The sequence below is a fragment of the Zootoca vivipara genome, chromosome 2 (assembly GCF_963506605.1).
Source record: "Zootoca vivipara chromosome 2, rZooViv1.1, whole genome shotgun sequence".
NCBI lineage: Eukaryota > Metazoa > Chordata > Lepidosauria > Squamata > Lacertidae > Zootoca > Zootoca vivipara.
In genome coordinates, this window is record NC_083277.1 from 97867831 (window position 1) to 97885445 (window position 17615).

The following is a 17615-nucleotide window of genomic DNA, read 5'->3' on the forward strand; positions in this document are numbered from 1 at the left end:
ATATTTGATGTCCTCGTCGGTACTATGTATACCAAGATGGCTGCAAGCAGCTTAGAGAACAGAATATTAAGCTAGGCTTAGTCCTATTTAGAACGATGGCCATTTCAAAGCAAGATGTCCCAGAACTATAAAAATCCTTGGGAATAACAACGCAAAATAAATGGGTGCAAACAAACATGGAGGGCACAGCCAAACAGGAAAAAAATGGTGCGCCGATAATAAGCAAACATTCAGAAGTATAATCACTCCAGTTCTGTGCACAGATACACATCTCTGAATGCAGAGGTATAAAGAAACAGCACACAGACACATATTTAAACTTATAATACCATATGCCGCTATGCAACACCCACAATCATCGGCTCAAGAGGTGGTAGCTAGTAGCAGGCTGCTTATCGACACCCACATACTGTAATGCATGATCTAAGGCAGTTACAAATGTTTACAATATTATCATCTAACTGTGCTAAATTGCACTGGGGGGAGGGGGGGAGTTGCAGCATTTAAATGGCTTGAACTATGCATAAAGACTCGCTCATTCCCTGTACTGTGTTATGACCAGAAATTACTTCCTGACTAGTCTCTACTGAAGCATCAAGCAAAGGCAGTAAATACCTGCAGAGAGGCATTTCCTATGACTGTGCCAATATTGTTTTTTATTTGAACAATGTATATGCCACTTAACTAAAACAATCTTTAAGCGGTTTACAAAGATACAACACAAAATATTTTTTTAAAAAATCAGCTATTGTAGAATGTCCCTAGCATCTAAGCATCTTCTCCAAGCACTATGAAACTTTCCTATTTGAAATACGGTAGATTTCAGTAGCTATAATTAAACTAAACGATGTGCATTTCAGAATAACTGAATATACATTTTATGCGCGTTTAAATCTTCATAGAGAGGCTTCACGGGAGGCTTTTATATGTGTAATGTAGCCTAAAGGCATGCAAACCTGCTACAAACCCTAAAGACTAGAGATGGGGAGAGTGGAAATGCAACTAATTAAGAACCAGATTTCACTTACCATTCGGGATCATGATTCCTCCAATCATGGTTCCAAACACAACTGCTAGTGTCAGGGCTTTAAATCTGAGAGGTGGCATATAACCACCTGCAGCAAATGTCCCATCTTTTTGCTATTTAAAAAAAGAAAAGGCTAATGAATCAATCAGTTCTTTTAATATATTTTTTTATTTAGACAAAAAGGGATTTGCCTCTCTGTTTCTGGGAACCTGTCTCTGATGTCTACACACCTGGAACCATTTAAATTACAGTCTCCTCCCAATATTCCCAGTCAATGATTTTATATGATGTGGGCATTACCCACTGAAGCCTAAGCCTTATACCTGTAAATTTCTAAATTAACCATACCAGTATGGCTTAATGACCACAGCCTGCAATATCATGAAGGCTATGAGATCGCCACTGCTGGTCAGCATAATTTGGATTACTGTACTAAATTGCAGATTTTCTCATCTTTTGATTTTGTTGTGTGTGTTTTTAAATAGTTACTGAACTTTTTTGAAGATACAGATTAAGAATGAAACAAGCAGAACAGATGCAGAGAATGAGTTATGAACATAGAAGACTTGAGACAGCTCAATTAACTATACCTACTTATAATCTTAATGCTTTCTTTCTCCTTTATATTTTCTTTACAGGATCTTCCCTTTCAGAGTTTTGAGATGAAGAGATAATTCAAAAGGCCCATAGTCTAGAGCAGGCACCCCCAAACTTCGGTCCTCCAGATGTTTTGGACTACAATTCCCATCTTCCCCGACCACTGGTCCTGTTAGCTAGGGATCATGGGAGTTGTAGGCCAAAACATCTGGAGGGCCGCAGTTTGGGGATGCCTGGTCTAGAGTATATCAAGGGCAGGGAGCAGGCATTATCCTTTACACTTGCAAAGTCAATAAACATTTCCCTTATTTTCTCAAATGAGTCTTTTATCTTTTGTCCCTTGGTTACCCTTAGTTCTTGGGCTAATTTCTCTAAAGACACCTTGCCAAACATTTTGAAACTGTCGCTCAATATTTACGTTCTGCAGCGTCTTCCAGTTCTGAGCTACACACTGCTTGTGCAGCTGAGAATAAAAGAATTAACAGCATTTTATGATCATGATCTAAATTTCTATCCAAAAAACATATTTAACAGAACCAAAGTTGGAGATGAAGATATTCCAAGACCAGCAATCTGACTTATCTCTCAGCATACCAGCTTCCAAAACACGTGTATCTGGGGCAATCCCACCACCTGTGGATGTATGTACCATTCACACCCAACACTCTCCAACATATAGGAGAAAGATTAGGGTTTATCAGGGATAATTTCATCACTGTCAAATACCATTTATATAATGACAGCTCTCTGGCAGTGGCAGATGTTGTTTTATATAGTGACTTTAACCATGGAGCATTCCCATCATTTATTTCCATCCGTCTATCTAAACTTTATCCCCTAATGTATGCAACAAGTCATTTGACTCCTTGTCAGACTCCAAAAGCTACCTATAGATGTTAGAAACCAACCCTCTTATTGCTCCCAAAAAACTCAGTGTCTCCTGTTCAAATGCTGTAGGTTGGATTTTGATTTTGTCTTTATATGCCTATCATAGCTCTCATAACCAACTTTAAATGTGTGTAAAAGGTTTTTTTCATGGCCTGGAAGTGAGTTCTTCTCCAAAACAGAGGATCGCAGGAAGTGACATTTATACTTCAAACCAATATGCAGATATTTGAACCAGAAGTCATAAAATAGTTCCTGCGGCCAAGATCCACCTGCAGAAATAATTCTACTTTGCTAGTTACATCATGTGTATTTGTTCATGTACAGTTGTTACATGTACAGTTGTTACACAGAAGAACACAAGGAACCTAAGGAGGGGACTACACTGCATTAGAGTAGCATAAGAGTCAGAACAGCTTTCCATATAGCAGGGTGGGAAACAAAGTGGTGTAAGGCACAGAAAAGGAAGTAATTGCCACTTCCTTTCCCTATACTAGAGGGGGGGACCTGTGGTCCTACAGATATTGCTGGACTCCAACTCCCATCAGTTCCAGCCACGGATGAGGAGAGTCGGAGTCTGACAACATCTGAAGAACCACAAGTTCCCCATCCCTACCCTAGGATTTGGTCACATTGTGATAGCTGGTCTGATACCATGTTGTTTCTCTGCAATAGAGTTCAGTGTGTTTTAGGTCATATACTACTTTAGGGCACCCAATCATCTGAAATAAATGGATAATAATAGCCTGCGGCTGTTTCTACAGGCACTATAGTTATGCTCAGGAAGGCTTGCGGCAAGTATCACCATTTCTCCCTGACCACCCTGAAAACGACCAGAACTTAATGCTATTTTCCCATAGAAACATAACCACTTTCTCCTTTTTAGTCAAACATAGCAAATCTTGCTTCGTCGTTCCTGGTGATGAAGAAATGAGGAGACGTCAGACCAAAACGCAGCTAAGTGTGACCACCAACTCTAAGCCTGGAAGGGAGTAATTTTGCTCATTCTTTTCATGTGGAAGATCAAAGTGGGGAGGGGAGACAACAGAGAAGGGCAAAGATGTGAGGACGCTCCTGGTTTAAGGTGGGGGAAGCCTAAAAACATCACAGTTAAGTCAAGAACAAGGAACTATACTGAACCACAAGGACTTTACCTGCTGTTCAAAGAGAAGGGTATTCAATGCCTGCCGGCAGGGCAGAATCATCATAGGGAACCCAAAAGCTACAGACATCATGAACCCCACACGGATCATCTCGGTCACTACATTCGATGGGAAGTTCATGAGCACATTCCCCTCAATATCTCCGGTGTAGCTCACGTAGCCGAAGAACCCCACCTGTCCAAGGAGGAAAGGGGAATTACTTTCAGTGGTTACATACGTTTGATCAACAGAAAGAATAGAAAACTGGGCGTCCCTTGGGCCTGTCCTCAAGACAGTGGAAGACTATCTTCAATTAATCACATCTTTATCCCACACTCCCAACTGATTAGTCCAAATCCTTTATGCTCTGGCTCATTAACAAAACAAAACAAAACAAAAAACCACCCTGAGATCTCACATCACTTTTGCTGGGTTTCTCTATACATTTCCAAATTCCAATGTATCTTTCCCAAGGCTGGGTGACCAGAATTGCATGCGGTATTAAAAGAGCAGATGCGGAATTGATTTATGACAGAGTAAAACAAATCCTCTACTATGATACAAAGCAGTGGGGTGACATTAAGTCATTCCAAGCACCTGACTATGACAACATGTAAGGATGCCTTCCAAAAAGTGACAATATTGCAATAACTTCACATTTTCCCTGACATCTCAAATGCGAACACTCACTTTCAAGCCATGACCACATTTTTATCATCATGAGTAGAGATAATGACCTTGGACTGTTCCAAATACCGCTATGGAAGTCAAGATAGTAACCAAGGGAGTAGAAGTAACCAACCCCAAAACAGCAACTCTCCCTTGTCATGATGTTCTCTACATTTAATTGACTTTTATGTGATATATTTTATGTGACATGGCGTACATCATGTTTTCCTAGTAGCCAACAAGCTTATTTTGAAGTATTTCAGGCTACTCTACAAAGGAAGGGCAGGATAAAAATCTGAATAATGATGATTGATGATGATGATGATGATGATGTTACAAGTCATTGCATTCCCATGTTCCAAGCCCAACCAATGGTATTAATAGTTTGATGGTACTGAGAGGAGAGGAGCGACTACAGCTCAGCAAAGGAGCAACGCTAATCTAAATGAAAACAAAAAGAGAAAAAGAAAGAGAAAAGAAAGTGCAGAGTCTGCTGTCAAAGTTAGCTTTTAACCCTTGTCTCACACAGAAAGTGGTGGACCCTCCATGCTCTCTCACCTGGGAGCTTTGCTTTCTTCTCCCAGTCTCTCCCTTCCCTGTCTCACTCAGGGTCCTTCCATATATCCACCACTTTCATGTGTGTGTAATCCTTGGACCCCATAACAGCCCAGAGCAGCGGACAACAAAGGAAAACAAAAGGGGGGGAAAGAGAAGAAAGGAGATAAAAAAGATGGAAAGAATAGAAGAAAAGAAGGAAGGAATGAACTAACTAACTTCCAATTTTCCATCTGTCAGTTACATAAAATAAATTATTCGAAACATTCACTCTAGGATGATATCCAACTGTTCTACTTTCTGTTAAGCAATATTTTCTCAATCTTGAGACTCAAATGTCTGAAATCAATTCATTTTCTTTTCACACAAAAAGTCCAAAAGGGGTTCTCTAACTATTATTATTAATAAATGTCGGCAGTTGTTTTTCTCTAGCCAAACGTATCAACTTTGCCTCCAATAACTTCAACAGCCATTCCTCCATATTAAACAATAATAAATATCTCTGCCTTCGTCCATACAAGAGCCTCTCTGCTATGATTCGAGATATTATTCCATAGCTCTTTCCCTGTTATGTATCCATTAATTCGCACCCAGTTCTGCAACTCCCGTTCCCATTTCCTGTTGTGTTTGCCGTGGTTTTCTATCCTTATCTAAAAAAAACCCCATCTCTTCCATTTACACTTCTTCCATTCTTTTCCCAAGAAAAGCGCCAGAGATTTGATAACTTTTTCCTCTGAGTTTCCCCCCAAGTTGTACACAGAGCCAATTCTCTCTCAACTCTGTTGATGTCAGATCAAGGTGTCATGCCGTCTCTCCATCCATGACTAACTTGTGATGAACACATCACCACTTCTTCCTCCTCCTGTCCCTTCACAGGCATGTACCAGCCCTAACTCTGAGAGCAGCAAAGGGCAAATAAGGAAGATTTGTAATGCTCATCCTGATCTCAAGATTCTGATGAAACAAGTTCTACTGTTGCCAGTCCCAGTATTTCTAGTACCTGTAGAGGCATCTCTGGTAGGTATGGATCATGTTAAAACTTTATCTTTCTAACTGTTCAATAAGAGTAAGGGTTCCCCCCCCCACATACTCCCAATGATGTCTCTGCTGCTCTGGAAATGTCCCCGGAGAATGTCTATTGCACACGGCAGAAAATGTCTCCACAGTTGTTTCTACGCTTCTACAAAACATATTTTTTTCACTTTGGGAAGGAGATGGAGCAAAGAGGAGTTGTTGTTGCTTTTAAAGGTTTCTTACCGTAATATAAAAGGTAGTGACCACGTTTAGTGACGAGGCAAAGATGGAACTCATGATTTTAACCGACGGCTCATCCAGACTATCGTAGGTTGGCAAGACCTGGCTGCAGAAAAAGCAGGGAGGAAAATGTTAAAACGTGTCAGGAAATCCTCCCTTGCCGGTACAGTGTGATTGCTGACACCTTCCTCGCATGGAATTTAGGCACTTGCCTCTCGACTGCAGTTTACGCCAAGAGGTTTCTGAACACTCACAAGTTTCAGTGGTGCCCAAATATTCCTGCTCCCTCCCTCCCATTGCCACATGTGCAATGTAAATATTTCACATATTTTAAAAATAAAAATGTCGCAACGTGAATGACCGCTTGTTTGCCTCAGACACCAGTGGCAGAGCCCCAGACAGCACACTGCAGATTATTGTTCTTGGAGGACCCAGAGCTGATAATTAAAGCAATGCGGTGTTTACAGAATAACGAGCGGGAAGAGAGCTAGAGCATCATATTGTCAAAGAGAAAAGTTAAACAACCAAGACTAAACACTGCGCCTGTCGTATTTCAGCACTGACGCTTGAGCGCAACTCACAGAAAAGCGGAAGGGCCAATTACATGGGGCTTGGGTGCTTATGCACATGGAAAAGCTTTTTCCTAACATCAGGTGTACGGCTTATTACAGCAGCCAGAGAATGTATGGGCCTGACTTGACCGCATGCTCTTGAACACTCAAGGGACACCTTGAGAGGGTAAGTAGATAGGAAGGTCATTTAGGATAGAAGCACTTATAAAAACTACCACACAGGAAAGTAGGGTGGTGGTGTGGAAATCCTTAGCTCTGCTTAGCAGCTGATTTGTTTATTTTTTTAGCTCCCCATCACTCAGAGGACTGAACAGTTCAGAAAACGGCAGTGTCATACTATCTATCTAGGTACCTTTATTATCACCACTGTTATGTTGCTTGTCAATACGACCAACTCTGCACATATGTTTGTATACTGAGTGGGGAATAACACAGCAAAGGTAGGGGGGGAACGCCAAAGATTAGGTGTGTTAGTTGCGTGTGAAAATCCAATCTTAGGGAAGTTCTTGTGATCTCCAACAAGAAGTCACTTGTAAGCAGCGTCTTCTGCCTTGCCATTCCCAACAAACTGAGATCCAAAGAACATGTGAAGTTAATAGCAACCACAGGCCCTTGCTGATTCAATTCAGGACCATGGCACTGAAGGGGTGGGGGGTGGGAGTTCCAAACTTTCCAATTAATTCCAAGTAATTTCCAATTAAAACGGTGCCTCTTTGCTTTGTTTCTGTAAATACAACAGAAACAATGTAAAGATTTGAACCCACTAGCAGGGTTTGAGTAAACCCTTACAATTAACAAAAAAATAAGTATAAAAACTATAAAGATGAGAAGGATAAGAGACAATAACAATTAATATAGAGATACCATATGAAGATATTTGAAAGCAAACAGGGGGAGTTAATATGGGGGGGGGGATGGGACCAGAAGAGGAAGTTGAGGGAAGTTGGGGGGGGGGAGAATTGGGGGAATTTTGATGATTGGACATGTTGTAATAAGATAAAAATGTAAAAACCAATAATTTTTTTTATTAAAAACAGAACAAAAATGTGCCTCCCAAGGCTCTTTGCTCATTGCCACAAAAAACAGCAGAGACTGAAAGATTTATAACAGGCACCCCCAAACTCAGCCCACCAGATGTTTTGGTACTACAACTCCCATCATCCCTAGCTAACAGGACCAGTGGTCAGGAATGATGGGAATTGTAGTCCCAAAACATCTGGAGGGCCGAGTTTGGGGGTGCCTGGTTTATAACCACTCATCACCAGCAACATGACCCCTATTCAAATACCTGTCTTCCATGAATGTTATTAATTAAAAACAAAGAAACAAAAACACCCAAGAGGTCTTGTTCATGGATCTCCCTTTTCACATCTAGTTTGGATCCGAGGCTCAACAGGAAGTAGGGAAGCATTCTATGAAGTACAAGCAATGTAGCAATGGGCAAAAGTGGAACATCTGTATCCAGACGCAGCATACCTTACGACAGGCATCCCCAAACTGCGGCCCTCCAGATGTTTTGACCTACAACTCCCATGATACCTAGCTAACAGGACCAGTGGTCAGGGATGATGGGAATTGTAGTCCAAAACATCTGGAGGGCTGAAGTTTGGGGGTGCCTGCCTTACGATCACTCAGTACTGCAGAACAAACAGCACCACCTCTCCCTGCTTATGAACTCTCCAGAGGCTACTGTCTGGTCGACAAAATTATTATTATTATTATTATTATTATTATTATTATTATTTATACCCCGCCAATCTGGCTGTGTTTCCCCCACCACTCTGGGCGGCTTCCAACAAAGAGCAAAATACATTAAAATACCACAGATTAAAAACTTCCCTAAACAGGGCTGCCTTTAGGTGTTTTCTAAATGTCAGGTTGTTTATCTCCTTGACCTCTGATGGGAGGGCGTTCCACAGGGCGGGCGCCACTACCGAAAAGGCCCCTCTGCCTGATTCCCTGTAGCTTTGCTTCTTGCAGTGAGGGAACTGCCAGAGGGCCCTCGGCCCTGGATCTCAGTGTCCGGGCTAAACAATGGGGGTGGAGATGCTCCTTCAGGTATAAAGGACCGAGGCCGTTTAGGCTGGACTAGAAGGACTTTTGGTCTCATCTACCGTGTTTCTCATATTATAAGACATGTCTTATATTAATTTTTTCCTCAAAAAAACACAACATGGCTTATTTTCAAGGGATGTCTTATTTTTTAATAAAGTGCACGCGGGCGCTGTTTGCTGGGCTTGTCAAGCCCAGCAAACAGCGCCCGCCGATCTTCGGTGACAGGCAGGGGTGGAGGGAGAGCGGAGAACGATCTCCGCTTTCCCCCCCACCCCGCCCGTCACACAGCACAGGGCCGAAGATCGGCGGGCACTGTTTGCCGGGCTTGTCAAGCCCAGCAAGGAGCGCCCGCCGATCTTCGGTGACAGGCGGGGGTGGGGGGAAAGCAGAGAACGATCTCCGCTTCCCCCCCCGCCTGTCACACAGCACAGGTCCGAAGATCGGCGGGCGCTGTTTCCCGGGCTTGTCAAGCCCAGCAAGGAGCGCCTGCCGATCTTCGGTGACAGGCGGGGGTGGGGGGAGAGCGGAGAACGATCTCCGCTTCCCCCCCACCCCCGCCTGTCACACAGCACAGGGCCGAAGATCGGCGGGCGCTGTGTGCCGGGCTTGTCAAGCCCAGCAAACAGTGCCCGCCGATCTTCGGTGACAGGCGGGGGTGGGGGGAGAGCGGAGAACGATCTCCGCTTCCCCCCCACCCCCGCCTGTCACACAGCACAGGTCCGAAGATCGGCGGGCGCTGTTTCCCTGGCTTGTCAAGCCCAGCAAGGAGCGCCCGCCGATCTTCGGCTCTGTCCCCCAATGCGCTACGGCTCGGGGAAGCAGGCAGGGAGCTCCTGCTGGGTCCCGCGGCTTCGCCTCTCGCTCGGTCGGGGCTTTGCGATAGTGCTTATTTTCGGGGTATGTCTTATTTTTCACCAACCCTTTGAAATCCTGTCATGGCTTATTTTTTGGGGATGCCTTAAAATATGAGAAACACGGTAGAGCTGAAAATCTTATATATTTTAAGGGAGTAATTTTGGAGTCAGAAGGATCCAAACTCATTTACTGCCTCTGCTTCATGAACAATCATCCAAGACATTTTGGCTTTCCAGATACAGCTGTAAAAAGTCCTCTAAACCAGTAAGGCAAGTCACACACCAAACCACCCTGACTCTCGGGATTCCAGCACACACGACAAGCAGTACACCCTAAATGTGTGCAAAGTTTATTTCTGAGCTAAAAAGCCCACCCTGAGGGCCAGGCCAGGATCGAGGCATTCAAGGCGCAGAAGCCTTTGTCTGACAAACACTTTGTATGCTACTGGCTTAGGTTTCTTCACATCACTTGCAATCACATAAACGCCACTCCTCGGGGTAGACGGAAGGAAGATATTTAGACCAAATGCCCTTTACATTTATCTCTCTATTCCCAAGATGAACACAAGGAGAGAAAGAGCACAAACAAGAAGCTTCGGAACCTGATACAGAGAAACAGCAGCTCCTTCTTGATGAAGAGAGTGCTATTTCTTTTGTTAACAGATTTTCATCTCTGCCATACCAAAAAGGGAAAGGAAAAAAAAAATCCCTTGCGTGTAGAAAACAGAAAGGGTGCATTTGCAGCATTATTTTTAGATTCGTTATGGGCGGCAAGCAACACAGCTCAGAGAAAAGGGCCCAATCCTGCAAAATAAAGAGGCCCCAGGGGCCAAGCAGCTGGAGTATTTGATCACAGTTAGGTATCTGAGTCTCATTTCATCTTACAGAGGATGGATGGCCATCCACCAGTCTACTCGGCTGGAAATGGGGACGTGCACTGCATACTGGAGAAGGGAAAAGGAAGCACAGTGTGGTCGACTTCAAGATGGGTGTTCAGAGTCTTTCAAAAGCAAAGGTTTAAAAATACACAGCACCCATTATGCTACATAGGAATGCTTGAGGAATCTGACATTTGCAAATTCCAGTGTGAACTGACTAACACCCCCAGATTTCACGTTTCCTGAATGTTCTGACATAGTTCTTGGCTGAACCAATGTATCGAAATGCGTAATTTTTAAAGAGCACCACTTTAAACCACGTATTTAAATACATACAGTCAAACCTTGGGTCCTGAACGCCTTGCGAGTCGAACGTTTTGGCTCCCAAACGCCGCAAACCCGGAAGTGAGTGTTCCGGCTTGCAAACGTTCTTTGGAACCCAAACGTCCCGTGCGGCTTCCGATTGGCCGCAGGAGCTTCCAGCAGCCAATCAGAAGCTGCACCTTGGTTTCAGAATGTTTTGGAAGTCGAACGGACTTCCAGAACCGATTCCGTTCGACTTCCGAGGTACCACCATATTTAAATGCATGTTTTTGTGCAGTTCTTTTTTTCTTTTGGCTTACCAATTAATGAGGAAACAGGAGAACGGATTTATGGGTGAACACTCATAAAAGTGAGAGTAGAAATAAGGCTGATCACCTTTCCTTATGGTGCTGTCTTCCATTGCACCAGGAATGACAGTGGTGTTAGACTCACCCCCCAAAATAGTGCCGGCCACCTAGGTTGGGACGTTCACTCAAGGATCCACCATACTTCTGTGTGAAATCCCTGCCTCAAAGGTTACACCACCATTGTTCACATTACAAACAAGCTGTTGTGATGGGGAGACTAGCCTAAGGTCAAGACAGGAAGGCTGTAGCAGAGCTAATATTACATTTCTATGCTTCCTGGCTCCCTGCCCCATGCACAATCTGTTAGACCATATGGCACGCTCGCGGGGGGCAAAGACGTTTCTCTTTGAATTTGGCAATGACAAGCCTCAATGCCAGAAAGAGCCAACACCACAAGGAAAGTAGGCTTGCACAAGCCATAGCAACTGGCATTCCGATGCATGTTACTTTTTCGCCTCTAGAGGGAAAGAACTCAGGTCTTATGCTTGTCACTTAGAAGAAGAAAAAGGAGGGGGGGGGAGTGTGAATTGAGAGGTCAGTGACTGCAAGCCTGTCTACTCTGGGATTCATCCGCATGTGACATCATACGGGCCAAGAAGTGTGTGTTATTCTTGCCCTTGGGGAAAATTATAGGTTTAAGCTTTCGGTTTGGCTTGCCACACTGGTGGTGTAGCAATCTATATTTAGATAGATATGTGAATATACTAGTCCAGAACGTATAATTTTCCTGTGTTTCCAACTCCCAACAAATGAAGGTTGGTTACTGAATGGTCGCCACAAGAAAAAACGAGGACAATTTTGGATTTTAGAAAAGCCTGCTGTGGTAACTAGGTACAGCTACAAAAGAATGAATCAACCCTTCTGTCACCAATTATAGCAGAGACACTTAAAACTGAGTGAGGCATGTTCTAGCTGAGAGACATAATAAGCAGGGGGGAAAGGTGAAGAGCCCAGCCATGCCAAACTAATGCTAACTGCCCATCCCAGGTCCCCAGCTGAACACACACCTATGTTTTCAGCTGGGTCACTTTTCAGAGAAGCCACAAATCAGACGACGCTATCAGAATGTAAATGGGACTCATCTGTGGATGAAAGCTTCCATCTGTCACAACAACAACAAACCCCCACAAACTAAGGAGATGCATGTGCTACAGCAAAAAAAAAAAAACCCACAAGTTTTCCATCCAGGATAGATTGTGCCAATGCGCAGCATTTGCTTCCATGATTAACTTTTATTGACAGATTTGGGGCTTTGAGATACGCAAGCAGAAAGAAGAGAGGGGTGGAAAGAGGGAAGGAGGGAGGGAGGGAGGGATGAGAGGAGAGAAGGAGTTTGCCGTCAGGAAGAAACTGAATATGGGACCCAGGGATGGCCACAGGAGGGGGTTGCATTACGTAACAGAGATCCCATTTGGACTATTGAGGTTTCTGAGCCTTCAGATGTCAGTGACTCAAAGGCTCCACCCTCTTCTCTCAAAGCGAGAGGTTTAAAACATGTTGCTGCTGTTGTTTTAATGAAAGGCAAGAGCCTCAAGCCAAACTCTGGATTAGCCGTTGTTTTGTGTATTGCACAAACAGAATGCGCAGAGCTTTGCCCATAGATAGCCCAAGAGAGCAACAGGAACCCTATAATCAGCAATGTCAACTTGACCCAGGATCTGTTTCCGTTTACTTAAATACTCTTAGCTGAAATTGTTGTGATGCCTAATGAGGACACTCACTTGAATCATTTTAGGCGGGCTTTGGTGGCCCTACTGCGGTGTAATTGTGTCCGCTTAAGTTATCGTTACCTATCTAGAATGGGGGTCAGTACCATCCTTAGTAAAGAGACGTGACAGCCAACGGAAAATTACACTGGGGGTGTATTTGCCTCCCACGAACAAGAAGCTTCTTAAGCACAATGACTCCAGAGTGAAATATAACCCCTTCTCCCAGCTAGGTAACAAAAGGGTCACAACCCAGTCAGATGCTGTACCTCAGTGGGCTGTAAAATATTTTGATTAAAATGAAGACGAGGGGACCAGATGGTATCTATCCCGTACAGGCCACCCTGACCCTTTGCCCTTAAACAAAACTTGCTCCACCCTGCAATCTCTAAGCAGCTGAAGTTGCTGGTACTTACGACTGACAGGCGAAAGACATGCCAAAGATAGGAATGCAGCGAAAAATGCCCTCCCAGCGTGCGTAACTGACCCGCTGCAGCCACTGCCCGCCAAAGAGGCCGTGCTTGAAAGCCGAGAGCACGATCTGCAGCCAAGGAAAAGAAAAGAGAGGTTACAATCTAGACAACGGAGACGCCAAACCCAAACCATCGTCTAGCAAGCCAGATTGCAACAACCAGACGAGTGCCGTGTAAACGATTAAGGGGGCAGGCATCCCGTTTGGTTGCGAGTGTGAGCCTCCTCCCTGGGGGAGGCCTTGTGCTGTGTCACGTCTTCGTAGGCCTTGCCCTCCCCCCCCCCCGCCCGCACAAGGTGAGTGACTAAACTACAGTTCTCATAAGGATCCACACATTAAGTGTGCCACACACACAGAAAGGGTGGCAAGAGAACTGAGGCTTACTCTCCACCGATTCTGCCGTCAAACGGATGCTTTGCACGCTACTCAAGCTTTTCACTGGCATCCCATCCCTTACCCACATTCAGGACAAACTCCTGGCCTCACCTTTAAAGCGCTCCGGGGCTTTGTCCCATGGTATCTTTTGGATCCCCTTTCCCGCCCTACCCTTCTTGTAATCTTCAGCTCCTCCAACTCGATCATCCTCAGCCTCCCCAACATCTCCTGCTCTCTAACACGACTCATCTATTCTCCTTAGCTGTCCCTCTCTGTGTGTGGAACTCCTTCCTGAGCCATCTCTCTTCCTTCCTTCAGAATTGTTTTCTATGAGGACTTTTGTTTAAGCGCTTTAGTCCTCATTTCCGGTTCCGAATTTAAGTATGTACAATCTGTATTTGTCACATTCACCCCCTTGTTACCCTGGCCTCTCCTTTCGCTGCTTTGGTTGTCTTTCTTCTCCGTTTCAGAAGGTAAGCTCCATGAAGGCAGGGACCTCTCTCTCCGTGTGTGTGTGAAAGATATATGTGTGTATATAAAGATAAATACACACTCATTGCATGCACACTTACAAAACTTTGTAAAGCACCATGTGAAGTAGCATTGGTGTAGGGGTCAGCAAACTTTTTCAGCAGGGGGCCGGTCCACTGTCCCTCAGACCTTGTGTGGGGGGGAGACTATATGTTTGGGGGGGGGGAATGAACGAATTCCTATGCCCCACAAATAACCCAGAGATGCATTTTAAATAAAAGCACACATTCTACTCATGTAAAAACACCAGGCAGGCCCTACAAATAACTCAGAGATGCATTTTAAATAAAAGGACACATTCTACTCATGTAAAAACATGCTGATTCCCGGACCGTCCGCGGGCTGGATTGAGAAGGTGATTGGGCCGCATCTGGCCCCCGGGCCTTAGTTTGCCTACCCATGGTGTATGCATTATGTTTATGGCAAGAGTTCCTGAATATTTTTGCATCTTTACATCAACATCACCAGCTTTGTTACATGGCACCAAGTATCCCAGGGATGGGGGACCAGTGGCCTTGCGGATGGAGTTGGGACCCCAGCCGCTTTGGCCAATGGTTGCGAATGATGGAAGCTTGAGTCCAGCAACATCTAGAGGGCCACAAGCTCCCTACCTCCTTGCTTTCATTCAGCATCTTAAAGAAGAGTTCATGCAACTTTATATGCTATTTCTAGAATGTGGCCTAAGAAGACACGTTTTTATCTCCCAAACAGAAGCACGGTGGCTGGAAAGATTGGGGAGGGGGGAGCAAGAAAAACCTAGGACCGCCATTAGATGTGAAGTGGGGATAGAGGCCAAGGCAGAATGCCTGCTTCAGGGGAATTTGACAACTGGCTTAGGGCATGAGGGCCTGCCAAACCCTCAACAAGCGAACCCTGATAATATACACTCTGTGAGAGAAAGCGAGGAAATTAATCAAGGGATTCTTCTGCAATCTGTGTGGCCTAAGAGCCCATAGTGCACTGTGGTATATAAAATGTGCTGAATTGCTAGAAGCTGGGGACATGGCATAATCTCCCTGGAAAAATGTGTAGCATTAAGTAGTATATAGAAGACACATTCCCAAGTCTGTGGCCACATAGGACAGCAAGCAGCCTCTCTGTTACTGGTAGTGGTCGCCCTCTACCCAGCAGTGCCAGTAACACTAAATACAGAAAGCCTTTCAAATCGAAACCCCGAGCCTATGAGCTCCTGCCAACAGGCAGACCTGGCATCCATTTGAATGTCCTCCGAGAGCCCACCCACGAGGAAAGCTTGGGACACCATGGAACTTAAAAATTTGTATTGCGGTTTCCCTAAGATGAATTAACCGCCAGCCACGGAGGAAAACAAAAGCCTCCCAGTCATTAATACTGACCACAAACATAAACACCGTGTAAAAGATCAGAGCCATGGCACTGAAGGACTGTATGGAAGCCATCATGTTCCTCTGGAGACTCAGCGGGAGCACGATGCAGAGGGAGATGATGAAGAGCAGGACAACCCGGAACCAGCCGCTCACCTGGAAGAGGAAGAAGAGTTGCAATGAAAACATCCAAAGGATCTCGGGGGGGGGGGGCAGATGCCCAGCAAATTATATATAAACCATGCATACATAAACACAACATATGCACACACAATATAAGACACAGCAAGCCTTCCCCACCCACAATACACCAAGATTAAGATTCACTCCGAAAGGAAAGGAAAGGCCGGCTTGCTAGGCAAAGCGGCTTCCCACAGGGCGTTCTGTGATTAACTTACATAGTCACTTGGTGCCACTGTTGCTCTACGAAGCTCTTACCGAGCCCCGTTTTAAAAGCGAAAGCTTGTTGGCTGTTCTAAATGGTAATCCGAACGCAACCTATTTGAATATCTTTTATGTACTTCCAGCAAATAAAATGAAAACTAACCTTGCTGCAGAAAGGGGAAGGGGGGGGGAATGAAGGAAGAGATGGAAGTCTTGGAAATTCTGACCCAGAAAATTAACCGGCAGCTTTTTTGGTATTTATTGTAGCGGGAGGTTTGGAAATGCCTAGAAATATTTAATACCTAATTTGGCTTTGCTTATGACGCATCTTTTAAACTTCTCGGCTCCTTAATCAGAGCTTAACTACATCAGGCCGGAGCAGATAAAAACCGTGCCAAAACACTACTGAATGTCCATTTAGCTTTTCTGGCCTCCCCCTGCCCCTATAGATTGTTCTCTGGTCCCTGTTTCCCCAAGGGGAATTCAACTGTTCCTCTGGCGAAAAGGCAAACAGCAGATATGCTATCAGTGCTTGCACTTTCTTGACCCGGTTTGCCAGGGAATTCACAATCCGGTTGTGTATTCCTTTTTGGAGCTTTGAGATTAACAAACAAGCCGGGTACCTCCTAAGGCTTACACTATAGCCCCGAAGTATTGTTCGGTTCTCAAAAATTCTGGATCCACCCCCAGGTCTGCCACAGACGTCCCCTATGGTCCTTTAGCATTGCTATCTCCCCGTTTTTTGTCGACCGCATCAGTGTTACAGGTCCAGCTCTGCCTAGTCTTGCTTCACATCACCACCAAGTCAAAACACTTCCTAAACGAGAAAATCAAAACACTACAACAACGGGGATGGGTGGGTGCACACACTTAAGCGCATTCTACTGGGCTCCATGGGCTAATACAATAAATGCTTTTGGATCTGAACCTAAGTGTAGCTACTATATAAACAGAAAGAGATAGCCTTACTACTAAACTAAAGGAAACGCGCAGGAAACCAAACACTTGCAGAATATCCATTTGGGGCTGACCCTTGGACTTATATGTGGGAGTTAAGTTTGCCTTGGATCAGACTGTTGTGGGACAAAGTGCTCTGTGGCTTCAGCGCTTGCTTGCTACTAACTTTGAAAACGGCAGGCTGGAGAGATACTTGGCTGCATCACAACAATACTGTTCAGGCAGGACGCATTCAAAAGCAAAAACGTACGCAGAACAGCAGGAAAGGGGAAATGTTCTGAATTACTTGTGATAAGGTCAATACGAAGCAAGCTTACCTGGAGCCCAAACAACCGGGCAAAGAAGTTGGATCCCAAGTCTCCAATAACAACGTAGAAAGCGATGCAGGTTCCAAGCATCAGTCCAATCATACTGCAAAAGCACAAAAATGGGCAGGTCACTCCAAAGCAGAGTGTTCCCTTGGAATGCAGCCCTTATTACATGCCAGGTATGTGCTAACGGCTGCATTCGAGATGCGATCAGCACTCAAACACTGTGAACAGTAACATCATCCACTACTGATGCCCTAGACACCTTTGCTGTGAATTTCCCACCACCTCACTAAAAGGACAGCTTCAGGAGAAGCATTGATTCTGTATATCAGGTGCCTGAGCTTCATGCTCCTTAACGTAGGCAGTGAACAAACACA

General features: G+C 44.7%; 1 protein-coding gene across 1 annotated transcript in view; it reads right to left on the minus strand.

Moving 5' to 3' along the window:
- SLC38A10 (solute carrier family 38 member 10) overlaps window positions 1-17615 on the minus strand; it is an 84802-nt gene that overhangs the window by 45530 nt on the left and 21657 nt on the right. The window contains exons 4-9 of the mRNA XM_035104120.2: window positions 17245-17338; window positions 15599-15742; window positions 13282-13406; window positions 6133-6235; window positions 3664-3846; window positions 1029-1140 (exon numbers count right to left, since the gene is read on the minus strand). Coding sequence (XP_034960011.2) covers window positions 1029-1140; window positions 3664-3846; window positions 6133-6235; window positions 13282-13406; window positions 15599-15742; window positions 17245-17338 — 761 coding nt within the window. The remainder of the gene's footprint in view (window positions 1-1028; window positions 1141-3663; window positions 3847-6132; window positions 6236-13281; window positions 13407-15598; window positions 15743-17244; window positions 17339-17615) is intronic.